Genomic DNA, 27,099 nt, shown 5'->3' with positions numbered 1-27,099 from the left:
GTACGTCACATTGATTGAATGCTTGTTTCTTGAATTCCCTTTACTTCCATCCTGGAAACGAATCTGAAAAAAAAAACTCAAACACTAAAGTTTATAACTGGAAACTACTTATTTCCACAGGTTCTTGTGAAGTACTCAACTTCGTGCGCTGGTCGTCGGGCTAACAAAGCGGGGGTGCCATTCCCACCAGGAAATCAAAATTCTGATAGTTTGTTTTCGGATCATCCTTATGCATGTTTTCCTTACTGTCTCAAGAGTGGCAGCCTTAGTGCAATATAAATAAAATACTACTACTGCCATAAATATTAAAAATACAATATCAAGTTAATTTCCTTAGTAAACGTAAAACAAATTTAAGAGGCTTTAAGCTAGCTTCTCATTTCGATAGGCATTTGATATTAATTGAACACGTTAACTGCATGATAAACTGCTTTTAACTAGATAATTTTAAAATGTCAGATACATTGATACAAATCCACCTCTAAACGACATATGTTGCAAGAATAATTAAAATGCTTTAAATTTTTCTGATCGCTGTAATTAAAACTGGATTAGCTAAGAAACAAAACTTACACACTGTTAATAGTTGTATTCTTACCTCAGTTGCTAAGTTCGTTGAAATACGTCCAATACCATCAGAAAAACAATAGGGCTTGCCACCATTAGCTACATCATATCCCCTTTCAATATCCGGTTCTGTCCGAATGTGACGGGGATCTAATGGTACAGTAACAGTGTCTTCTGTTTGTGAAAAACTTTGCCCCATTCTTGCCATATACTTGGGAACTGAGTGAATGTGAGAGAAATCTCCCATCCACGATCGGATATGCTGAACTGTATTACCTTCAGTATCTCTAGCGTATGTCCATATGCCGTGATCACGAATCTGGGAATTAGACCAAGCCAGGAACTCATAGTGGCGAGATCCAATGCGTATTCCTGTAGACATTGGTCTACGGATCGAATATTCAAAAATACCTTTCTCAGCATATGCTGCTTTGCCACTTAATTTAGAATTGTCGTCATCTCTAAATGATACGCGAATGGCGTATTCTGGATCAAATTTTCTCAAAACTCTATTACCGAACATAATTTCAGGTGGCCAAAGCAATTGACGCGTGGGTGTCACAGTTATGCGACGGATTAATCGGCACTTCTCGGGCACGATATAGTGCATGTAATCCATTTCATCTTTGTGATTAAGATAAAAGTAATATTGTCGCTCAATGGCGTGCCAATAGTTCATGATCTTCCCTGATTCTAAAGTCGATAAGACGAGTGTTAATGCTTTTTCGAGACAATCTCCATTTTGCAAAGAAAATTTTTCTAAAACACGTAGAGAGGTATGTATGTTGGATGTTTGAGAAGGAACTGTAAAACTTCTTTTAAAAATCGATGTTATCATGTATGTAGATCCGAAATGATTCCAATTGACGTCAGGAATGTCAGGTTTTTCTTTCTGCTTAGTAACAATGTAGGCATAATGTATTGGTTTTTCACCGCACCTGGCATGAATTCTGCTAACGATCTCTTCAACGACGATAGCATTTGTAAATGATAGTTTCATAACCGTAGCTTTTCCAAGCGTTTCAACGTCAAATAATGCTCTCCTTTCGCCGACAGGCAAATAATTATTATTCCTCCTTCTACCCCAACAGCTCGGACCAGTCGTAATGGTAGCAGATCTGTGTCTTATTTGATAATTTCCTATATATTTACTGTAACGTTGTTCAGTTTCAAAAATAAGAGGTGGGTTGCACAAATCAAAAAATATTTCATGAGAATTCGAATCGATATTGACAAATACATTTTTAATATTACTGTACGAGAACTCTAATTCCCAAGCATCGTATTTTATAGTAACAGACCGACTGTCGTGATAAAAATTAACGTGGTGAGAGTCTAAAATCTGATTTGACTCCAGTGAGGAGTACTGATGAAAGGCTCCATCATGCGGTAAAATTCCAAAACTAATAGTCTTGTATGCAGTGTATACGTGAGAATGCTTGCGTGAGGAGCTGAAAGACTTGCTTTCATAAAACGCCAAAATTGGGGTGGGATTTGGATAAAATAAGTTCTTCCATTCACTGCGCAACTGTCGACAGTAGTGCACCCAATCTTCGTTTTCTAGCGAACACTTGGCTGAAACTTGTATGATAAGTTCTTCTATTTCTGGGGTATCTTCTTCTTCAGATTTTTTCGCTTTCAAAAAGCTGAGACTGACGTCCATCAGACCACATGCTTCAAAATAAAATGTCAGCTGTTCGAGATATGTCTTAAATTTCTTCGTTATGTCATCATATGTGGCATATTTCTCTTCGGGCACAATAACGGTTCTAAAATTAATGACTTCCATTTCTCTTTACTTCACCTAAAATTAATATATAATTAAAATAAGCAAACTTTGCTTATTTTAAATTATTATATTGTGTACCATGTTGTTTAATTGTTTTTTAAAAAGTTTTATTCTTGCAATTAGAAACTTGCATAATCCTTGGAATTTATTGGAATAAACTACATACTAAAAGGTGTATCTCCCCCTATAAAAAGTTTATTGATTCGGATATTTTTGTGGATACTACCACGGATGTCCTCAGTTTCTTCCACAGCTGAAAAAAATAGGTTTCTTCCAACCCAACTGGATAAAAATTCACACAAGAATCCCCCGTGGCAGAATTGTGACGACGCGGCGACATTGTCGCAGAACGTTACGGAGTTCTTGCAGACAAATTTTTCTTTGTGAAGTAAATAATTTTGGCGCTCTTTTCAGCAGAAAAGAGCGCCAAATGTTAAATGAGCTTTTTTCTTCGCCAAAATCATGTTCAAAAGATGCTTTACTCGCGCATCGGAAGGGAAGGTCCTGACTTTTCTATTCTCATTTGAGAATAAGGAAGTAAAAAAAATTTTTTCTTTTGTGCAGAAAATTTCAAATATTATTATTTTTTTGTTCAGTTTTTTGATAATTTTAATATATTACGCACATGGAAATTTCAGTTTACGCATTTAAGTCTTCACTTTATCGCTCACAACTCCCGCCTATTCCGTCATAAATATACGTTATGTTTTGATAACTTTTGTCGGCAATTATTATTGCGAATTTTTACTTGGTTTTTTGAAATCTTTAATTGCTTAATTATTATTGATATTCTCGCAATTTTTTAAAAAAATACCGATAATATCACGGCATGCGAACTCAAATCGCGCATTCAAAAAATCACTCTTAGACGTACTTGGTTTGTGCCGATATCCTCATTAATCCTTGCAGTGCTTCAATCGATCTTCGGTCAGTTATTGCTACAAATTTTCACATTTAAAAAGAAAATTGGAAAAAAAAAACAAAAAATAAATAATTATACGATTCACTACAAAATGAAGAAAATTGTGATCGCCTCATTGCCAAAATGGTTCTTATCTTCTAAATTTTTTGGAAAAGAAACTTTGTGTTTTCATCTTGGACATATGGTAATCCTGAACTGCTCGGTACACAATTTCTCAGACATATTTAAATGCAGCTCAGACACATTCTGTGTAAAATCTTTTGTGTAAAATCTTTAAAGAATAGACAATGAACTGCTAATCGAGATCAATATTAACATTTTCGGATTGGTACAATGGTGTTTGATGGAAATTGTATGCTGCATCATACACCCGTTTCGGATTCACAAGTTCATGCATGAAATGGGATTTGAAAGCTATGCTTTTTTTCTCAATTTTACATGAATATTGAATGAATCATTTATATTGCGTGGAAGACAGTCTACGGTATTGTGCAAGTTATTAGGTACTTTGGCAATGGATCCTTTTATCTCTAACTGGTGATCAACACCCAGTTCTCGTATTTGCATGAAAGGTGTTCGGAGAATCACCATTCGCTCTTCGGTAGGGTTCAATTCTCTCAACCACTTTTCGTTTTTGTGAGGGACAGGCTTTTTGCTTGCGTTTGCGAACGGAATCCTTTCGTTTTTCCGTTTGTGTGTAACGCTTAAGGTATTCCTGTCTACGCTCTTTGGCTTTTTAAGCCTCGGGAAGTTTAGGCCTTGGCATCGTTTTTTTCTTGCTACAACAGTAACTTTTGGGACCGTGTCAATCAGTTTGAACCCGCTTTATTTGTGATATTCACCTGAATTAGTATTGAAAACGATCCAGTGTAAACTGTAGGTTAGAATTTCTGATTCTTAATTAAAACAATAAAAACAAATAAATCGTTGAAATTATGAAATTCTCTTTTATTCGAAACTCAAGAAGTATTTATAGGATCTCTCTGGTCCCATATCACGAAAATAACTTAATGCATAACAACTTAACAAACTCACCAACTTAATGCATAACAAAATTAAAAGTGAAGAAAAGAATTCTAAATAAATCATCAAACAACGGAGGTCGCTATAGCACGCATGCGCACTCTTTACTGTTACTCTTGATTATTATAGCTGAAAAGTGAGGACGCCTTGAAATCCAAACCAAGAACCATTTTGCCAATGAGTTAAAAAAAAAGAAGGAAAAAAAAACGAATTCAAAGTTTTTTTTATACAATTTTATTAAACGTCAATCTAAAATCACTCATCTAATTATATACTTTTAATAGAACGATTTTATCATTTTTATCGCTAGTACTACACGGGGTGGTTGTTGATATTATTTCTACACACAGGATTTGAATCGCGCATTTAAATAAGCACTTTTTGAAGCGCTTAATTTAGGCCGATAATATCGAAATCCATCTCGTGTTTCGAGTGCGTTTTCGGCAGTTATTGATATTAATTTCCACATAGTTCTTAAACATCCCAATATATTTTTTGCAATATGGGAAATTTGAATCGAGCAATTGAATATTTAATTAGTAACGCAATGATTCTATCGATTTTTTTTGGCAGTTGATTTCCATATAATTTTTGAAATAGATATTTTTCATAAAAAAATTTTTTTCAATATATCGATTTACAAAATGCGAAAAAGGAAATAAATAGCGAGTTTTTCTCCTTACGAAGCACGAGAGTATTGCCCATATTAGAATAAGAAAAGTATATATATTCAGTTAACCCTATTCAGTAAAATAATAATCATTCTGTGCATATATATATATATATATACATAAAAGTAAACGTGGAAAAAAATATAATAAAGATTAATGAAAGAGAAGAAAAAAATTATTTAAATAATATATTTAAAAAAATATTACTTGAAAGAAATACACACACATACATAAATAATATTATAGGAAAAAGTAATATTAAAATGAATACCTCAACCTATCTTTAGAACAACTGAGAAGTCCTTCTCACTTTAGCGGAGAAATGGAACTAGGCTGTTAGTTTTATTTCCACTATCTACGTGGAAATAAAACTATAGTAGTATTATGTGTACGTTGATAATGAAACCACGTGAGGAATATTTTGTCATTTAATAAGATAAAAGTTCCCTTTCTTTCCAATCAAATATCACATTTTATAAAACTGAAATTAAAACTAAAGGGAAATTTCCCATTTCATGAATCGGCATATCAGACGATCAATGTTTTATTTAGAACGTGTTAAGAGCTTGCGCAGATTTTTCGCTCTACACGTCACTTAAAGTTTCGATTTGCTTAATTTTTTTTAAAAACATAACTTTGTTTTCGATCATGATAACTCTATCATATTTTCTTTATTTTTATCAAGCAATAAAGCTAATAAACATTTCGCTCTCTTATTCTTCGTAATTCACGGCAAGAATTGATTGCTTTAAACCTGGATATTTAGATTTATTTTCTAAATATCTTTATTTTAGATATGTTTTTTTCATTCAAGTGGAGAAGGTGATCATGATTTTCCCTTCCTTATGATAGGGATTATCTTTCCTATATTAAACTTTATTATTTACTATTATTATTTAAAAAACAAGTGCTAATTCTGATAATATTGCACTGAGTTTCATAACGCTTAAACACTTAGAAAAAGAAAAATTGCATGGATTGTAAAAAGCCGTGAAATACGCTGAAAATGAAGTTTTTATTAAAATTTACTATGCTAACCAGTTGAATACAAAAAGAAATGAAACAAATAAAATATGAATTAAGATAATATTGGTTTAAAAAGTTGATCGGAAAAAATATTTTATTTTTCATAGTGCCAAAATTAGAACGTTGAACATCAATAACGCATTTGATAATTCACTTTTAATGTGAGAATTGCATTGTTTTTTTTTTTGTTTTTTCGACAGCTTTTGCCAGTGCTACCAATATCCATTTTTTTAATTCCGGTATTTGTCAGTTGATATTATTTCGACATGTGAAAATCAATTCGTGCATTTAAATCATCACTTTTTGACACACTCCATTTACGCTAAGCGCATCGTAAATCCATATGGTGTTTCAATTGCATTTTCAACGGTTATTGATATTTATATTCTCATGGTTTTTAAAACACCCGATATATTTCAGAAAATATGGGAAATTCGTATCGCGCATTTGAGTATTTACTTCTTGACGCAATAATTCTATCGTTTCTTTCCTTTCCTTCGATACATTGGTAGTCATTGCTTATGATTTCCACATAGTTTTTAAAATCCGAAATTTTTAAAACGATATTATTTATTACAACAACCGAATCTCGAAACGAAAACGCATTTTTGCAGCCTCTTTTTTAAGTCCGATTCGCGTAAGTTCGTCTTTTATCTTTTTTTGGGGGGGAGAGTTATCAGATGGTAACTCCCTAAACTGTCTAAGTTTTAATGATTTTTAATTATTTTTGTTTAATGTAATGATGATTTACAAAATTCATTCTATCTTTCTATATCATCCCTGATCTACTGCTATGCTTCGACCTAAAAGTCACAATTATTTATGGGCAAAAGTCTTTTTTGATGAAAACTTTTTGTCACACCATTAAATCATTTTTTTAGTAATAGATTTGTATCTGATTAGTAAAGCATTTAAATAATCAGGTTTTCATTTTTTCCATATAAGCTCAGCAACCTTAGTTGCTTTTTAGCCAACAATCTGAAGGATTTTCTTTTACATCAAATAAAAGCGGTTCAGCTATTTCGATTACCGACCTCCCTCAAAAATTGACCAGGGGTCAAGACATTGATTTTTCTTTTTTAATCTAAGTGGATTACAAGTGGAGTAAGTGAACGGGAATATAATATTCCTTCGATATGTATTATTATAGTTTAGATATCTTTATAAGTAAAATGAAATTCTTTTCCTTCTTTTTAATGGTGTTTAATCGATCCTCCGAAGTCGGTACCTCTGGATGGGATAAAATTTTCTAATCCATATTTTCCGAGATAAAATAATTAGCCAAATCTTCATCAGGAAAATAAATTAAATCAGAATTTTTTTCTTCAATTTTGAATTCGAACTGTAAAATTAGTTGTGTTATGAGTATACATTTCCCCCACCTACTCGTGAAACGTCTAAGTACGACAATCAAGAAATTGAAAATTAAATCCGATAATTGTTGAGGAATAGTTTTGTAGTAAAACATATAAAAACAAATTTAAAATTTATTAAGTATATACTTTCTATGATCTATTTATACTTTAGTAAATAAACTCCACAGAAATCAAGATCAATATTAGTAAATGGTGTTTAAACATTAACAATTTTCGAGGGCAAGTTCCATAACTTGTGAAGAGCAGCAACTAGAGCCCCTAACAGTTCTAATCTTGGTAGAGTCACACCGTTTAAAGGTGCAACACGACATTTTGAAGTTAGAAGCTTCGTTGAAATTTCATTTAAAGTTCTCAATTTCAAATATTTGGCTGCGTCATATGCGTTTTCGCTTGCATCACGAAAACTGTGTATTTCAGCAATGACTTCTATTTCTGATGAAGCAAGAACCAATCTGAGAGTTATAAAGTTTCCTAAGAGAAGCAATTCTGTACAGCACTCTTACCATTCTTTCTCAATATTTGGTGGTGAGTGTTTATTCCAAGGAAACTTTTCATTCTGAAGATCCTAGCAAATATTTTCTCTACAGAAGTATGAAACGTTTCACACTTTTCTCACTAGAAACAAATTCCTGTAAACTTGAAGTATCTATAATCAAATTATCTCCATAAGTGTTTCACGCTAGTCCAAGTATCTTCGTCTGGTTTTTACCTAAACTACAGGGTATGTATCTACAAACTACAGGGTCTGATGGTTTTTACCCAAACTACAGGGTATGTATCTACAAACTACAGGGTCTGGTTTTTACCCAAACTGCAGGGTATGTATCAAATCTTCAATTGCTCTACGAGATAAGCTTCATTGCTTCTCGATTTCCAGAGAGACATTCCAGCGGTTTTCGTAATCTTCTTCGCACATCAAGATTCTTCAACTGTTTCTTCGTAATTGCTTCCTCCGGAAGACAAATCATCAATATAGAAAGATGCATTTATCTAATATGTGTACTACAGCAGGAAAGTCATTTTCATATTTTTAAATGATGTCTTATCGTTGCTGCAATTTCCTACAAAGCTTGATCATCACGGATGCCTCTAATTCAAAGAAAAATTTAAAGGTATCTTTGTAGGGCAGTGTTTCCCAAAGTATGGTACGCGTACCCCCAGGGGTACGCTTTCTTATGTGAAATATCTTGCAGCAAGCGAGAATTTCATAAAATTTAATTTAAAAATAACTAGCCATGAAAATTTACGATTACGTATTTTTCTATTGACTATTTTTTGCAGAGATAACTGTTAATAATTAGTAGTGTCAATAGCCAGTTCTGATTTTCAACTTCTGTGCAATTTTTTTTTATCACAGCAAACATCATCCTTCACTGATGCAAATAAACATATTAACAAAACTTTGTACCAAAAAGAAAGATCAACGTATTTTTAAAGTAATAAAGTAATTTTTTTATTAGTGGTACACAGAGTACGAAAAATTTAGAAAGGGTACACTAAAGTCCTATGTTTGGGAAACACTGTTGTAATGAATCCTCTTCCACGAATAAACAATATCTTAGCGTTGTAGGACATATTTCTTTTAATTTCCATCCTAATTCTGATTCCTCAAATAATATTAAAACATTTATTTAACTGTTTAGTTTCAAAATTTTAAAAATTATGTCAGGACTTATAATGACATGAACTTTTTTAAGGCTTCATAAAATGATTCATCAGCTAAATCAAAAAAAATGTGGAATTTCTATATCCGAAATATCTAATATTGTATATGGTGTGAGTCCTGTTATTTTACCTACAATTAAAAATTCAACTGGTTATTAAAATTTATTTTTATTTGAAATAAATGTGTTTACTTTCCATTTAATATTTTGGGATAATCTGTTCCAATGAGAGAGAGGAGTTTTAATTTTGTGTTTCTTTATTTCTGACTTATCGCTGATTTTATCTGTGAAAACACAAATGTTAACAGCAGAATCGAAAATGGAATGATTTTTCTTTTATCTACACATTGCACGAAAATTTCAGTTGACGATAAAAGAAATCTTTTGCAGCTGCTATTTAAAAGAGATGCATGAGCTAGCAAATTCTCTTTTCCATAAATTCTGAAGATTTATGTTTCTTTTCATTTCTTACCCCCTCCCCAGTCACCCGGAGGAGAAATCGAGGATTGTCATTCATAACACCAATCAGCCTGTTATGTCTAAAACCGCTATAACACTTAAAATTCGATAAACACTGCGATTTTTTACGATTCTATTTAAGGCAGAATTCACATAACTTGCGAGCACGCCCTTATTTTAATCTTTCTTCAATATTTCAGAAACATTTCGCACCGAAATATTGGGTGGGAGTTCTGCAAATTACGCAAAGTTTGTTTTTCTTTTCATTCATTAAGGATGTTTCAGATTGGTTAGTAGTAGAAAATTTCTTGTTTACATTAGTTTTTCTTTTGATTAATGTGTTTCTATTAATAGATAACAAAACTGATTCACGATGATTTTATAATTTAGTGAATTCTTCAAACATAGGTAAATTCGGTTATTTATGTGATAGGATAGATCAAGGTTTTTTTCTTTCTAGATACTTTATCTAATTTTGACACGTGAATATTATTAAGAAAAATATCTGACAATTGATTCTGTTTATAATTAAGTATCTTTATTCCACGTAAAAAAATTAACACAGTTCCTGATACTCCTTGCTTCTTATTTTCGAAATACCTTGTACCATGGAAATGTTTTTAAAACTTGTATCAGTATCAGTATCTATGAGGATTTGAAATCTCGTGCTAGTCAGAAGGAAGATCATCCTGAACTTCTAAAACAGTTGGTCCGAGTGGTCATTAATATCCTTTCCGATGCCTTGGCTATCAAGACGGATGGAAGCAAATTTGTAGAAGGTAGAGCTGAGAGTGGTGTTTTCATCAGCAACTCCGAGGAATTTAACCGAGGAAACTAAATTTAGTATCCGTAACCCTGGCTTTTGCTAAATTTTTAGGTCAGAAATTATTGCTATTGGGAGTTTGCCCTTACTGCTGTTTATCGTAGTATTTGGATTTTGACTGACAGTAAAAGTGCCCTTAAATACTTATACAGTTGGCTGAAAATATATGATAAACATGGCCAGTATTTTCTAGTACTTCTCTCCGAGATAGACATCAGGAAATCAGTGTGCCTCCCTTGGATTCCTTCGCACGCTGGGGTGTACGGTAATGAGATTGCAGATACTCTTGAGAGAAATGATTGTGATCTTCTGATAACCAACTCTGTTGAGCTAACTCCTTCGGAAATCCACTCGCTCCAAAAAAGTAATTTATTTTCTACTTGGCACCTCCCACCAGTTCATAACTGGTACGCTGCAAAAGGGTCCGGGCCGGTCTCTGTTATGCAGAGACCCCAATGCTCTACAATCGGTCTTGGTTTTCAAACGATTTTACCGTATTGTTTGGCGCAGCATGTCCACCAGTGCCCCCCCCCAAACTATTCGTTTTATTTAGTGTAAAAATTCCCCCCAAGCTTTAAGTGGGTGAATCGTGCGCCCACCTCCCCCCCTTGTGGGGGCCCCTGATGTCCTCATCTGGACCTTGCGCCACTAAACCACACATTCAATTCAATTCTACAATCGGTCTTAGCAAGATTCAGAAGTGGTCACTTAAAATTTCAGAATGGGAAATAGATTTTTATTTCTCCTTGCTCCTGCTCACCTTCTTAATTGTTTAGGAGCCTCCAGGAGGCAGCTGTTGGTGAACAGGAGAAGATTTTCGATGATGTTCTCAAGCAACGGGGCCTTTTGGACCTGGTGTATGCTTTCTTACACCAGGGGGATGAGTAGCATCAACATGAATAACCGTTCATTATCATAGTGAGACTCGAATAAAGAGATTAAATTACCAAAGCTACCAGCTAATTGTTTAGTAAATTTTTTGAGGTAAGATCCCGAATAATGGAATTTTTGCGGTTCACTCAAATTACTACTGTATTTGTTATTGTGTCATCAAATTAAATTTTTAATAGAACTGCACATTTTGCATTTTTCTGAAAAATTAGGCGAAACTAACAAGAGGAATCAAAATTCGAATTGATTACGAAAATTTTCAAAGTTCTTTTCAACTGTATTATTTGTTTTCACAGAATTCAAATTATAAGAATTTATTAATATTTTAAATCTTACCTCTAATTTTTTACGACAATCTTCACAATTATTTAAATAGTCTTCGATGGCAATCAGTTCAGTTTCTTTTTGTCCTTTAATGAGTAATACTCACTTCACAAATCATCCACTTTTGTGTTTTCAGTTTCATTCACTAATTCGTGTCTGTGGATAAATTTCCCAGAATTTTTTTTTATTCGAGTAATTTTTCTTTTTATAGTTTCTATCTTTTTAATAATTGTATTCATTATTCTGATCGCAGGATCCGTGAATAACGAATACAAACAATATGTTTTTAAAGTATTAAGTAATTTAATATTTTAATGACGTACAAGTATCCATTTAAATTAGTTATGTAAGTATCCATTTAAATTAGTTATGTATAGTACTTACAATACTGCAACAGTAATTATTTAATATGTGAGCTTCACGAAATTTGTAGTTGCTCACTTCATTTAAAGGCTCTGGCCCTCTAGCTGCTCATCCCGCGTTTCTCACGGACAACTCAAAAGTAGCAAAATTTGCTTATCTCGTGGGCATGTGTTTTTCTTCCTTTATTCAAGAGCACATCCCGCCTTTTCACTGCTTAACCAGTGAATACAGTATTAGACGTTTAATTTAGGTTTTAACCAACAGATGTCGTTAGTTTTCCCCTAGTTCGCCGTTTTTTTCTAATTAGAAATGGCTGCTAGAAAACGCTCAGCGATTACCAGAGTATATATTCCTGATGATTTATCAGATTCTGAAAGTAATTTTAGTTTTTTTTTAGTGAAATAGATTTTTCAGACCAGTCTTCAGATGGCGATGAATCTGATCTTGATTCAAAAAACTTGCAAAGCGTTATACAGTTGAAGCAAAATTGTGTAATAAATAGAAATTAACTGTAATTCAATCGTGTAATTCAATTAACTGTAATTAATTGAAAAAAAATATTTTTTTTGTGATAACATCTAAAATTAGTTTTTCTGACAGCTTAGTTTCTCAAAAAAAAAAAATTATAAAAAAATTCTTTTCTAGGAAGAAAAAGTTCATATTTCAAATTTCCATTATACATAGATTTAAAATATGCAAGAAAAAAAATTACACAATTTTTGAAGCTATTTCGGTTCACAAATTGAGTAATCAGAGCGTTAAAGACTGTCAGCTCAAAGTTGCGGAGACAACAAGCATGGGATATCAAAATGATTCCTTTTATTGCTTGTAACCTTATTTCGAATTGCTCAAGTATTTTATTAGTCTTCTATTTTATTTTGTGTCAGATCTATTTTAAACACTTAAATACTGTAGCATTTTTATAATATCAAAATAAAGTCAATAAAATGAATGAAGTAAGGTAAATTCAAAATTTTGGAATAGAGTTTTAATTGTGATCCTTTCTAAAAATATATTGGAATCATGCGTTCCGTATTTCGGGGTCGGATTTTATTACAGTTGTCATTTTTCAGCGTCTTTTTGACGATACAACCTCATGTTGCAGTCAGAGTTTACTAAAGACGATGCTATAAATGATTTACTCTTAGAGTTGAAAGCTAAATTTAAAAAAAAGAAAGCTTTTTTTTTTAGAAAAAACGAGCATCTTAAATAAACAAACCTCTTCTCAACATGTAAAACTAGCTAATTTTTATGATATAAAATTAAATGCAAACTTAAGCAAAGAATATAATTGTTTATTTATTTAAAATAATTTCATCATTCATAATTGGTAATTTTTTACATACAATTATATCTGTTGGGATCATTTTTATAGACGCTAAATTTAATACATGGATCTGTTTTTTCATGAACGACAGAAGTGACATTTCCGCACCAAGAAAGTGACACTGACTAAAATTAATAATCATTTAAAATTAATAACCATCAATAACCATTTAACTGTGGAATAGAGAATGGTCTCTTCCGAGAGGTTTTACTGCAAAACGAGAATTTTTTTTTTTTTTTTTTAGATACATTTTCGGCTAAAAAGATTCGAATAAATATTTAAATTTCCATATTCAATTGCGCTTGTGAGTATAAATTTCTACATTTAATACACGAATAACTTAATTGCCCTGTTAGTTCTATATTTAGTTGCCCTATAACGCAACTCTGACAATGTTCCTCATAAATTAATTGTATAAGATGATCTGATGCCCCAATGAAAAAAGTTATCACAGTGATAATTTTATTTATTTAGAAAAGCAGAGGTAGTAAATGTTTAGTGCATATAACATAATCATCAGTAGAATTCAGAATTGTTCCCAAATGAACCATCTCACTTCAAATCTTGCAAATGAGCCACATAATAAGGGAAACAAGGTAAGCAGTTTAATTCTTCCTTCTTACTCCAATATTACCATTGGCGTCGCATCGTTCGATTAGGTGTCTGGATGCTGGTCTTATGCGAGATTGTTTGTACTCATCTGGTTTGCCACAGTTTCCAATAATATTGACGCCTACTTCAAAAGTAGAGTTCACCCATTTTATGCTGCAGTCACAGTTTATCAAGTTACCTATTAAATGAAATTGAAAATTATAAGAGACCAAAAGTCTATATCAACAAAATAATTGCTAATGTTAAATTTTGTTTTACTGAGTGTGAACTATGCAAATAACTTGAAATTACGGCGGTGTGTAGAAAATTGTACTGAGAATACTATAGCATGAAAGAAATTTAACAGTTGATGATTAGTTCGAGAGTTAGTAACTGTTAGACTTCAAAAATTTATCAGTTGCTAAACTTGTAAAAAATGCCATGTCCAAAAAAGAACCATAACTATTGACTGCTGAAATGCAGCAAGAATATATTTGAAATTTGACCAGCTGAAAGGCCCTTTTGTTCATGTACTTAACACGAGAAAGACTTCTTTTAAAAATTCCAATTTGTTAGAAAATTATTACAATGTTTCTTTCCAAAACTTTATTTTATAAGCTCGCGCTTGACTTGATGCCAAAAATTAATTCATAAAATTTTAGAAAAATTAGACCTAGCATTTATTTAGGAATTTTGACATAAAAGACTCGAGAGACAATTTCTTTCAGCTGTTATGTGTAATAAGGCTATTGTTGTTAAGAAATAAAATTACTTCGAATTTATCACTTTTTTTTCGTGGCACAGATTCAGTTCTTTTAAGTCTAAAAATATTTTTTTTCAAGTAGGAATTGATTATTTTTTTAAGCCAATAATCGTTTGTTTTGTTACCATTAACACATTAGCATAATTAACAAAATATTCTTACATAAAATGTCATAAGATTTATATATTCATTTATGAGACATTATATAGACGATAAACCGCTCCAGCCAAAATTGCTATAAATATAAAACGATGCGCCATTGCTACACAACTGGTCTTTTTCGCCTTCTACTTTTGCTAAAATTTATAAAAGCGCCATAAATTTAGTTGCAAATCTTTCACAGTTGTTTTCCAGCCTATATAAATTTTCACGATTTCCACCCTCTCAATACGATTTTCTTGTTCTCGTTATATACGTTCTAATTTTGAAAGCCATCTTGTCCCTGCGTGAACTTACCCCTCAGATCGATTTTAAAGAGTTTTTCTGGTTTACTACTCCAATCTCTCTCCTTCAAGTCTGTTATTTGATTGTATGCAAAATTGAGGGATTTAATCTTCGGCATCAGAGGCACTAGATTTGATCCAATCACTTTAAGAGCATTGTAACTGCAAAGAGAATCATTATAAGTCATATCATGCTTCTTACAATAGTACACAACAATATCGCTAGTTTCCTCCATAAAGATACGTTGCTTTACAGCTGCTTGCAATAGTTATTATTATTATTTTTTAATTATTGTTAAATTTACGCTTTAACCTTTTTCTCTCGGATCGAGGAGAAAGTCGCTATTATTGAGCTGGAACCTTTTTAGGGCCCAATTCCACTATTTTGTAGGTATTTACAACAGGAACACCCTGTTGTCTGTTTGGTATACTTTTTTGTAATTCGCCATCTTGACCATGAGTCAATTCATGTTCAGACAAATATTTGTACATGAACGTACAAATTTTGTGCTTTTTTTAAAAAAAATCTTTCGATGTACACAAATATATGGATGTCAGTTAAACGTTAGAAGTGTTAATAGAGTCACAGTAAGAATGATTGTTCATTTTGTTATAACGGAATTTATGTATGCATTTACATAAAGATTGCTAGTGGAATCCCATTGAACCAGCCTCAGTTGCTATGGTGACTAAACCATAAGAACTTGATCCAGGCAAACATTTTGCGAGTTGTAAAAAGAAGAAAAAAATATTTTGCATCTGAACTGCAACATCGTTGCACATCAGGAGTAATCTAATTTATTCCGTCTGAAACTATGTCGTACACGCAATAAAAAAAAAATCCAACGAAGCATTAGAAATTGCTCGGAAACATGCTTTCACACCCGTGTCACACAAGCTCATAACATTTTTAAAACTTTGATAAACTTACATTACGATGATATTTTATTAAAATTAAAATATCTACCAGCTTATTCATAGAAACTCCCCTTGATGGAATGAAGGAAGGCCACCGGATTCGTTCCCTTCTGTCGATGGCACTCATAACATTTTTAAAACTTAGATAGACTTGTATTACGATGATACTTAATTAAAATATCTACCTGCGCTGGCCACCGATTTCGTGTCATTCAGTCGATGGCACTTATTTTGTACACCTATAACTTGGTGTGCGTTGTATAAGAAATAATAATAAAACTGTGACGAATTAGACGCTAAAAATCAAGTGCTACTCGTAAATGGCCGTAAGAGTAAGAACCTTCACCTTTGATAAGAGGTTTCCGGGTCCTTTTTGTAGGATTCTTCTCTGCAATAGTTCCGGTTTTTTATTCAAATGTAATTCATTTTTAAAATAAAATAATTTAAAGTTTAAAAAAAACAACTTTACTACTGGTTTGCACGAAAAAGTAATAAATAAAATATTGTGTGTAACTTATAAAAATAGAGCTTAGTCTCGGCTAATTTTTAAGGTTTTATGTTCATTTTTTTATATAAAGTTTATCTTAAAATGTATTGCTAGAATTTCTTACAAATTTTTTTAAGGAAACAGATAAAAAGTCGGTGATTTATTTGGGTTTATAATTGTTATTTGAAATTCGGTGGTTTATTTGAATTTATTGTTATTATTTGAAAACAGCCGACTTTTCATATGTTTTCTTTAAAAATTTATTAAAAATTCTTGCAACACTTAATACGAAAAGCGTTTTATAAAATACCTAATGAACAGAATACCTAAAAAATTAGCGGAGATTTTATAAACTCGTGTTTTATAAGTTGCACGCATTATTTATTACTTTTTCGTGCAAGCCCATGGAAAAATAGTTTTTTAAAAAATTTAAATTACTTTATTACATGTTTTTTCGTCCTAAGATTCGTTAAGTTTTGGAAAAAAGCTGTTCTCATTTTTTCTCAGAAACGAGTTTTAAAAGCAGAACTATAAATAAATGAGAACATGGATTTTTGAAAACTTAAGTAATGCCAACATTACCCCTGAACGGAATAATTAAAATTTTTAAATGATTCTTTGGATCTGAGTCTAAAATTGCTCTTGGTAGTCAATGTCCAACCCAAGCGCTAATGATTCTGGAGTTAAAAAAGCGTGACTATCACCCATAAGCTATACTTTTTTTTAAAATTTTTTTTTATTATAGACACCGGTTTCTATACTTCCGAAGGTAAATGAGACTAGCGAAAATGAATAGCCTCGATTCTTTGTTTATGTTAATGAGGAGTTTTCAGAATTCGTGGACTGCGATTTAATTACTAGCTTGGTTTCTATTTCATTGTTTAGCAAATCAAAATCTTTCTTGAATCGAAAATAATTAGGGAAGATGAATTTGTTTTTTCGAAAATCTCAATGCTTAATCTAATAAATTGTTGTGCCTTTAAAATAAAATATAACAAGAAATTTTTTCTGAAAAGTGTTGGAAATGTAACGACGAGTCTACTTTTAATGAATCGTTGAGAAATTGCTATTAACTTTTTCCATTTCACAAAATATAACTACAGGAAAATAACTTTTCCTCCAATGGGCAAGCATCTCTACAAGTTGAAATATCTGTTTTGTTAACTGTTATTCCTTTTTTTTGTCACTTTACTTTACTTAGTTTAGAATTTTGTTGGGATTTAATAGCGTTGGAACTTCATTGGAATGCAAAAATATTGTATTCAGACTTTTGCATCTTACCTGAGATCAAGATATTCCAAATTAGTGCTCGATCCAAAAGTATTATCAATTCGGTCGATGGCATTATGTGATAAATCAAGTGATTTTAAATTGGGAACATTCCGGAATACATTAGAATCGATTTTAGAAATCCGATTGTAGGATAAATCCAATATCTTCAACTGCCTTAGAGTAAGTGAGAAGAAATCGGCCGTTATTGATTTGAGTCCACCCTGAGTTAGCTGAAAGTGTTCCAGTTTGGTCAGGCATCCCATCCAAGGTAGTCTACCACCGCTACCTGTGTTACAAAGGGTGCAGATCTTATCTGACGACGAACTGTTCACCACTTTGAAGCTGCAAGAGAAATATATTAAAACTGTTTAGTTCAGGAAATATTTTTATGAATAACATTTTTTTCTATTACGTATTTTCAGTTTTAATATAGACCATTTTTCACTCAGTTATTTGGCTAAAAATTGCAAAGTAATATATGATAAAATGACAATTTTTTGTTATAGATTTTGTTTTATTTTAAATGTTCTATCGTTACACGAAACAAAAAGCCCTGCAAATAATTTCTGTTCGATTCGGGAATTAAAACAGTTGGAGAAAGAGCTGTTCGAAGAACATGTTAACCAATCTCTGTATGCTGATTGGTCTTAATGAAGAAATAAATTAGTAAAGCGCTTTTTTATAAGTTTTCCACATCTCTATTTAATTGTTGCTTCGTGAGTGGTACACTTATACAGTTTTCACTGCAGTGAAAGATTCTGAAAAGGAAATAAAATGGCCTCAAATTTATGTTATCGAAAAATACAAATATCGCAGTCGATTCAGAACATTTCCATAGATGCAAGTACCATTTTCATCAATCCAGTGTGCAGTTAGTGTTTGCAACCTTTCTAACTGAACCCAACAATGCTAAAATTGGTACTTTCCATTGTACTATCTCTATCTTGGAAATGTATGCACGTTCTGAATCGATTAAAATATTATGGCAGTAATTATTCTAGAAAAACAACTAATAGTTTTTTCCCCGCAATCTGCACGCCTGTCGTTTGCATCCAAGCTAGATGTTATATCGCTGGTTCAAAACTAAAACGACACATCTGCACTCACTTCTCATTCAAATAACATGAGAAGTGAGTGCAGAAGTGTCGTTTTAGTTTTGAACCAGCGATATGTATTAAATTTTTAAGAATATTTTAAAAAAAATGGTTTTATCAATTTAAATTATTTGTTCTTTAAATCACGAGATTCATTTTCTGGACAACTTGTAAAATGTACTTAAAGCACATAGTGTTCGACGAGGTTTAAAAGATGAAGTGGTATTTATGTTTAATGCATTTTATATTGCTCAAAAAATAAAAACATTAATTAAGTACGGGCAAATATTTGGATTTTCACTTACAAAATTTTTATTACAATTGTAGTTAACTCCATCTACTTTTTTTTAAATATTTTAAATATAGCGACAACAAATTACTTTCGAAATGTAGACAAGACTTCGTTAATTTTAGAAGAGAAACATAACTGGAGAATTTAATTTTTACTAATATTCAAAATAATTTTGAATAAAAATTGACTTGGTTAAATATGAGGAGATATTAAGAAGTTTTAATTGATTTTTATTTGAAGTAATTTTTTTATTCTAAAGCACTTATTTACGATTTTGTTCTTTTAACTTTCGAACTTCATGCTTTTCTCGACAGTGATTTAAGAAATACTAGGAAATTATCAAATATTAGTAATTTAAGTGATCAATGTTTTTTTTTTAATATCCTCCAAGAAATAAAGTGTAGTGTGAAAAACAAAAAATTGTATAACCCTGAATAACTTTTGATATAATGATCGGATTTAAACGTTCTAGGACTCTTTATGTTAATGGTTTGAGGGGGTGACTATGCTTCTTTTTTAATGCAGGCGATATTTTATGTTACGACATCAGACACAAAAATGTATTTTACAGCTCCTGAGAAATCGAATTTTAAAAAAGTCATATAGTTAAAATATGATTTCTCAGGTACAACTCGACCGATTTTTCTGAGCCTCAGACGTAAATCTTATTAACGGTACACAGAGGTAGTCTCACTGCGTACGTTGACGGGCCTGCAAAAGATTTGCACCTATCAGATTCGAATTTTTTTTTTTTTGAAATTGAACTTAGTTTCTTTATTTAACTAAAGTTAAAAATAGTTACCAGGAATCACTACTTTACTTCTTTTAAAAAGTAGCTTACAACACTACAAACTACGGGGGGGAAATAGCGACTACAGTAGTTTCGCTACCTATAGCGCGCAACTTCCGACCACTGACCAAGAATAATCCTCTGTTCTTGGTGTGATAAAACTCCTACATCCAAGTGTTATATATAGTTTTTCTAAAGTAAGAACTCCCCTATCCATTCGTCTGGACCCATGGCGGTGACTATGGTAATTAGGTATAACTATTTCAAGTAGGGGTGTGGGGTCACTGTTTAGGACAGGTTTTGGCTCGGGTCAGTGAGAGAAAGGAAATTTTTTACTTCGGTACTAGAAGCTACCCTCCCTGAAATGAGCTATCTTTGTTTCCATAGCAGCAGACCTCTGACTTTGTGGCAGGGGGAGTTCTTGCCGTAGACAAACTATAAGGCGTTTCAGTACACTACTTTGGTGTAAAGTAGTTTCCACTGTTTTTTGGAGTTGAGATACACTAACATCTCTTTTACCGTTAGGGGTTATATCGTATCGTATCGTATATCGTTATATCGTATTTCGCTACACCATTTCGGTCTAAAGTTGTTGCCACCATTTTTAGTGTTGAGATATACTACAATTTTTTACAGTGGCGGCAAATACACGGTGTTTCACTACACCATTTTAGTGTAAAGTTGTTGCCATCATTTTTGGTGTTGAGATACACTATAATTTTTTACAGTGGCGGTAAAAACACGGTGTTTCACTACACCATTTTAATGTAAAGCTGTTGCTGCCATTTTTGGTGTTGAGATACACTATAATTTTTTACAGTGGCGGTAAATACACGGTGTTTCACTACACCACTTTAGTGTAAAGTTGTTGCCATAATTTTTGGTGTTGAGATACACAACAAATTTTTACAGTGGCGGTAAATACACGGTGTTTCACTACACCATTTTAGTGTAAAGCTGTTGTCACCATTTTTGGTGTTGAGATACACTAAAATTTTTTACAGTGGCGGTAAATACACGGTGTTTCACTACACCACTTTAGTGTAAAGTCATTGCCATCATTTTTGGTGTTAAGATTCACTACAAATTTGTAAAGTGTACTTACCTAGTAGTAACAGAATTTCTGCACATGAGTGACATACTGCAGGCAAAGCACGGTGATAGTGTACTATCGACTATCTCAACTTCCTTGATGGTGGTCAACGTTAGCCAATTATTAGGTAGAACACTTTGACTATCACCCGTAGCTCCAAGTTGTTGCGCCTCCCAGAAAGAATCGTACATGACGAATTTATCTATCTCCAAATCTTTCAGAACATAAAGAATTGCACCCAACTCATCCGTTTTCCTCAGACCTTGGCAGATGAGGGTAGTCGAAGGGTGCCTCTTTCCGGTCAATTTAGTGTTAATGCAGATGCAAGGGTATACATCTACTCGAGGAGGGCAATCGGATCCTGCAAAAACTCCTGCAGCGCCGATTGCCACGAAGATCAACACAGGTATCATGCCTACATTTCAATACAGGATAAATTACTTAAAAACACAGAAAACAGGCTATCCAAAAGAAACAATCAAAACTGTATCATTTTGTAAGTATAATTATGAGTGAATGATACCATATCATCCCTATAGTGGAGGGATCATTCCCATTCGAGTGTGCAAAGGAGCACTCATTTATTATTGAGGATTCTCCCAATTGGGCATACAACCGCCGCTGTTTTGGGTGAATGTGTTATTTTGTAGTGCAAAAATTGATTGCACTTAGAAGAAACTTTAAATTGTGAAGATGTGTAAAATTCATTTCAGACCAAAATACAGTAATAAAAAAATAAGTGTTTGATCTATCTATGATTTCAAAAATGATTCTAATTTTCAGGTGCCGAATGGAATCTATAATAAAGTAGTTTTTTTAAACTCATTTTTATTTACTTGAAATGAAATATCATTTAATAGATGCTTACAAACGAAATTCATAATTTAAAAATGAAATTACTTATGAAGAACTCAAATCTGCAATAGTTCAGATTTAGAAGGCTTTCCCATCCCCACCCACGGAACAGCGGTTGAGAATCGAACTCAGTTGTTTTACACTTGTTGTTTCACAATATCAAACACATCCATATTTATTTTTTCCATCTTCTCTATTTTACATAATTTTAATCGATTACAGCGCTTTTTGTTATCAAAAATAAGGACAGTCATTTTTGTAAATCCAAGTCTACAATAAAAATGGAGGATTCTGTTTAAAATTTTGGCGTTGTTACCCGCAGAACGATCCCGTCGATGTGGATTTTTCTTTGGGGGGGAGGGTAGTTATCATCATTGAAACTTTAAAATTATTTACAAAAAATTTCCACATATTTTTAGATTTTTTATTTGATGCGTACATTTCATCAGATATTTGACTGTTTTATTTCCCGAGCACCCTGTATAACAATACGAACATACATTTGAGGAAAATTGCAGGCTAAAAATCATAAGATGTGTGACTAATTAATAATAATTTTAGCAAACGAGAGATCCTGTTTAACGCATAAATAAAGAATGTTAACTTTTCTGATTTCATGAATTTTTACATTGATTTATTTCTCTAATATAACAGCATCATCAGATTTCTATAATACGAAGATATTATCGTATTTTTAATATTATTTATCATAACAACCGAATCTCGAAACGAAACAGTACTCTTTATTTCGGATGTTCCTGCCACACATTTTACGATTTTTAATTTATGTACGAATTTTAATTTATAATAATTTAATTTAATTTCGAATTTTAATTTATCATAATTTAATTTATTTTCGAATTTTAATTTATGTAATGATTTACAAAATTCGAAAGAGGAAATAATTAGGAAATAATAATTTTCCGCCAACAAAATGCGAGAATATAGCCTATAATATTAGAATTAAAAAATATTACATTTACAGTTAAAAAAAATTTTAAGCATTTTTATTCTATACTTTATTCTATGAACCCAACGCTTTTGTTACTTTAAATTAGTAATTGTTATGATTAAAAGTATCTTGTAGAAAAATATTAGTGCTAGAGAAGTTGGTTGCAGAAAAGCCCAAAAAAATTCTGCCACATGGGAAGATAAGAATTTAAATAATTCCTATTGGACAAGAAAAGTCGTGTTTATATAATACAGGGATGAGAGTAGTCAGAAAGGAAATTAAAAAAAAAAAATACAAATCATGTTTTTTTAATTTTTTGATCACGATGCATAATTTTTAAATCGCACGATATTACAACCACAAAAACGAATCACGATATTGGATTTTAAGCTCGCGTGAATACGAATTGCTACACAGGGCTTCAACAGCTCGTAAATACAAATCGCGATATTGAATTTTTAAATCTCGTAAGTAAGAATCGCAATGTACAATATTTAAATCGCCTGAATAAGAATCGCAACGTTCAGCTTTTAAATCAGGTAAATACGAAAATCGAGATTTGATAATAAAATCGCGATTTTAAAAATGCATAAATACAAAACACGATATTGGATTTTTAAATGTCGTAAATAAGAATCATAATATACGATATTTAAATAGCGTAAATAAGAATCGCAATGTGCAACTTTTAAATCAGGTAAATACGAAAATCGATGATTGATATTAAAATCGCGTGAATAAAAATCGAGATCTGAATTACGAAAATACGAGCTATCCAGCCGACGGATAAAAAATACGGAAAATCTTATTTTCTGTGCGTGAAATCGGAGAAAATAGCTAAAATAAGTAAAAATGCGGAAGGGTTAGCAGCTAGGGCGTAGATTGAATTTTCTGTTTATCTTTGAAAATCGTAAATAAATATAATTATTTTACTTCAATGACTGAATTTAAAAAAAACGGGATATTTATTTAAAAAAACGAAACTTTTAGAGAATCGGAGTTTTTGATAAAAAGGCTGAAATTCGAGAGACAAAAAAAATCTCATCCCTGTATAAAGGTCAACCAGTTTTATCCCAAGGAAATGATTTTTAGAGAAACTTCAGAGGGAGGAAAAGGGACTTCAATAATTTCCCTCCGCGGAAAATTAAATTCCTCATAAAATATTTTAACTTGTGTAAAAAAAATATTTCAGCGGAAATTAGCGGGAAAAATGGAAACATCTGAAAAAAAGCGGAAATCCGCGAAAGAATCTCATCCCTGAAATAGCTAATTTGGGTTACATTAAGTTTGTTTTTGGATAGACAATTTAGAAATAAAGTAAGACAGCTGTTCAATCTAAAATGAATTCCTGTTTTCAATATGAATAGTGGAAAATGTTCCACTTACCTTTAGACCGCCAATTTGATGATTCATAAGCCTTTATTGGTTAATTACAAATAGATGAAGATGAATTTACAAGAAATGGTAAATGATGATTATAAAGTGATGAAAACATGGAGTTAGATATTAGCGCTGCATGGCGCGTCTCTAGTTACATTACATCTGCTTCTACTGTTTTTAAGTTTTTTGAGAAATAAAAAGTTATTATTTCTGTTGCGCCAGTGGCGCCATCTGGGGATAGTTTTCTGGTATGAGGGGGATGAGGGCTCGTTACAACAGCATTCATATAGTATATTAATGACATATTAGAGGATAAACATCGACTTTTCTATTTTTAAGATTTTTCCTAATGAAATAAACGCATCTTAAACTAAAAATTTCAAATTTGATAATTTTTTAAAAATGTTAATTGATTTTTAACAAAGCTGCATTCTTAATGTTTCCACGCTAAGTGTCAGAAAAACTACATACTAGAAAAAAAATTTATTTAGCGTTCATAACTTAAATTTATAGTTGGAACCAATAATATTTCAGTTGATAATGTATTTAATAATTTCAATTATTAAATTGTAATAAAAAATATGTATCTAATGTTTATATGGCCATAAAAAAATATAAAAATCATTAAATCCCATCGTTTTAAAAGTTCAAAACAGTGTTCAGATACATATGTGTGTGACCTGTGAATGACCGAAATCGGTGAATGTTGACAATCATATAGTCGCTTTGGTAAATGTTCGAAATATATACTAGGTCTAGTTGAGTGCAACAGTTCTGTATGCCTTCATCAATGTTTTTTTAAGGAAAGGTGAAGTAACACTGCCCAGTATGGTTACTTCGAACACTGATGCTTCTCCTAATCTATCTTCAGCAGCTATTAAAATATCGAATAAATATAATAATATCAATGAATACATTAATATCAAATCGGATATAACAAATATTTCGTACATTCACCGGCGAAGGTCGACATTCTCTTGATTTCGGTCAATCTAGGTATCTGTAAAATCCACTCTTCTCGAAATTCGAATTTTTTTCAAGAATGAAAACTAAAAACATTAGGGATCACTTTACTGGAGCAAGGGGAAAAATACAAAAAAATGCTAACAAATCACACAGTACAGGAGAGCAATTTGATTGCGGAAGGAAACAGGGTGCAAGTCACTGGTAATACCAGCAATACTGGTTATATAATAATAATCAGGATAATACCAGCACTATTTAAGAACATATTATAATGGCCTAACAACATCAACAATGGTATATGATTAACAAGCAGACATACATAACATCTTACATCCAGATCCAACTAACATAAAAGTCTTAAGGGGAGGTTCTCGAATGGACGCGCGCATGCGCTAACATCAAAGTTTCAGTTCGGATTCTAAAAGTTTCAGTTCGGATTTTAAAAGTTTCAGTTCGGATTTTAACTTAACCACAGATTATTTGAAAGATGATTGTTCGAAACAATCCATTGTTCAAACATCCCATGGACAACTAGTCAGATTTTCATTTCGTGACGGATCCGAATCTCAATGATGGTTGGCCGATACGAATCCTTTTCCGACTCACAACGACTTAAATTCTGATATAAAATATCCTTAGTGGTAGACGAATTATGGGTTACGATCCCCTTGCCTTTCGGCTAACCGTGGGAGGTTTTTCTCCCCATTTAACGCGAATGCGAATTTCTATCAAAAAAATGCCGAGAGCTAGTTTGTTCTATGATTAGATTCAGGAGTTCCCTTGTCTTCTGGATTTTTTTTTCAAAATGGCAATGCTACGAAATTGACAATAATATAGTCATAAATCCAAATGTAGGTTGACTGTTCAAAGCCGGCTATAATGATTACCATGATTTTTGATTTCTATGATGTTTCATGAAATATTTACACCACTGTCTTGAGAAACAATGCGTATGTTATCCATTAATATAATCGAGAGATTTTTAAGAAATTTTCGAAATTTCCACAAATAAAAGTAAAATTTAAAAAAAAAATCAAAAATTTTGTAATATTTAAAAAAAAAACACTTTTTTGAATATTACTTGCACGGTATCCCTTAGAGTTCTAAAATTACAGAGCCTTGTAAAAATATGCTGCTTACCTACCCTTGCGATGGCTCTGGTCTTGGGTATTAATAAAACGAAATAAGTATAATAATTTTTTAATCAAAAATCTATAAACTATTCTTGTAAATTTTTATTATTCTGTTGCATGTTTCATTATTATAAATACATTTAATTAAAACTATCATCAACTTCATGGTTGAAATTAATGTCAGAAATCTGACTGCATATTATTTCTCTGATGGAATTATTATTATTTTTCTAGTAATTTTTAAGAGTTTAGTTTTTAGCATAGCATTATACATACATATGTAATGCTAATTAGTAAGAATAAATCTACTCATTTTCTTAAAATAAAATTTTAAAACACATATGAAGAGAGTAACTTACCAATAATCGATGCTAATAACTTAATCTGTACGATATTAATGCATATGCCCTCAAGAAATTGCGAATCCAAAATAGTCTACAGCAAAGAATCTACCAATGAGCCAAAAGAAGAAGGGAAACCCCCTGTATTCCGACTTGATAAATAATATAAACAAGTGATTATTTGTCGTAACAGGTTTTGTAGAGGTCCTTGATTGGCTGGACACTCGGAAACTCTTATTCTTTAGGTCAAACGTCAATCTTGATAATGTAACTCGAGATGGTTGGATGAAACACAGAGCGAAAAAAGAAGGGATTTTGTTATTAAACATTTTTCAAGAAGTTTTTTTTTTTATCTCATTCCAATCGAACTGTGGAAGGGGCGAGGTGGGTGTGGAAAATTCTAAATATTCTTTTAATCCATTTTATTCAGAAATAAACTGATGGTAGATATTTTGCACTATTTAGCAGTACATATCCGATTGTCTATATACTATAATATATATG

The 27,099-nt window shown here is 32.0% G+C and overlaps 2 protein-coding genes across 2 annotated transcripts in view; both read right to left on the bottom strand.

Annotated features, from left to right (window-relative positions):
• Positions 1-5,801, bottom strand: part of LOC107441293 (uncharacterized) — a 34,274-nt gene extending 28,473 nt beyond the window's left edge. Inside the window, exons 1-2 of the mRNA XM_043049997.2 lie at positions 5,244-5,801; positions 599-2,371 (exon numbers count right to left, since the gene is read on the bottom strand). Of these exons, the coding sequence (XP_042905931.1) occupies positions 599-2,356 (1,758 nt within the window). The 5' untranslated portion in view covers positions 2,357-2,371; positions 5,244-5,801. The remainder of the gene's footprint in view (positions 1-598; positions 2,372-5,243) is intronic.
• A 7,869-nt stretch (positions 5,802-13,670) lies between these two features.
• Positions 13,671-26,839, bottom strand: LOC107441292 (uncharacterized). Its single transcript, XM_043050000.2, has 5 exons — positions 26,614-26,839; positions 20,981-21,383; positions 17,709-18,041; positions 15,036-15,184; positions 13,671-14,015 (listed from the first exon to the last, which is right to left on the bottom strand). Exons 2-5 carry the CDS (start codon positions 21,379-21,381, stop codon positions 13,831-13,833), a joined length of 1,068 nt encoding a protein of 355 aa, XP_042905934.1. The 5' UTR covers positions 21,382-21,383; positions 26,614-26,839; the 3' UTR covers positions 13,671-13,830.
• Positions 26,840-27,099: the final 260 nt, after the last annotated feature.

The sequence above is a fragment of the Parasteatoda tepidariorum genome, chromosome 4 (assembly GCF_043381705.1).
Source record: "Parasteatoda tepidariorum isolate YZ-2023 chromosome 4, CAS_Ptep_4.0, whole genome shotgun sequence".
Lineage (NCBI taxonomy): Eukaryota > Metazoa > Arthropoda > Arachnida > Araneae > Theridiidae > Parasteatoda > Parasteatoda tepidariorum.
Note: the sequence above shows the minus strand (reverse complement) of the source record. Positions and strands in the feature narration are given on the sequence as shown.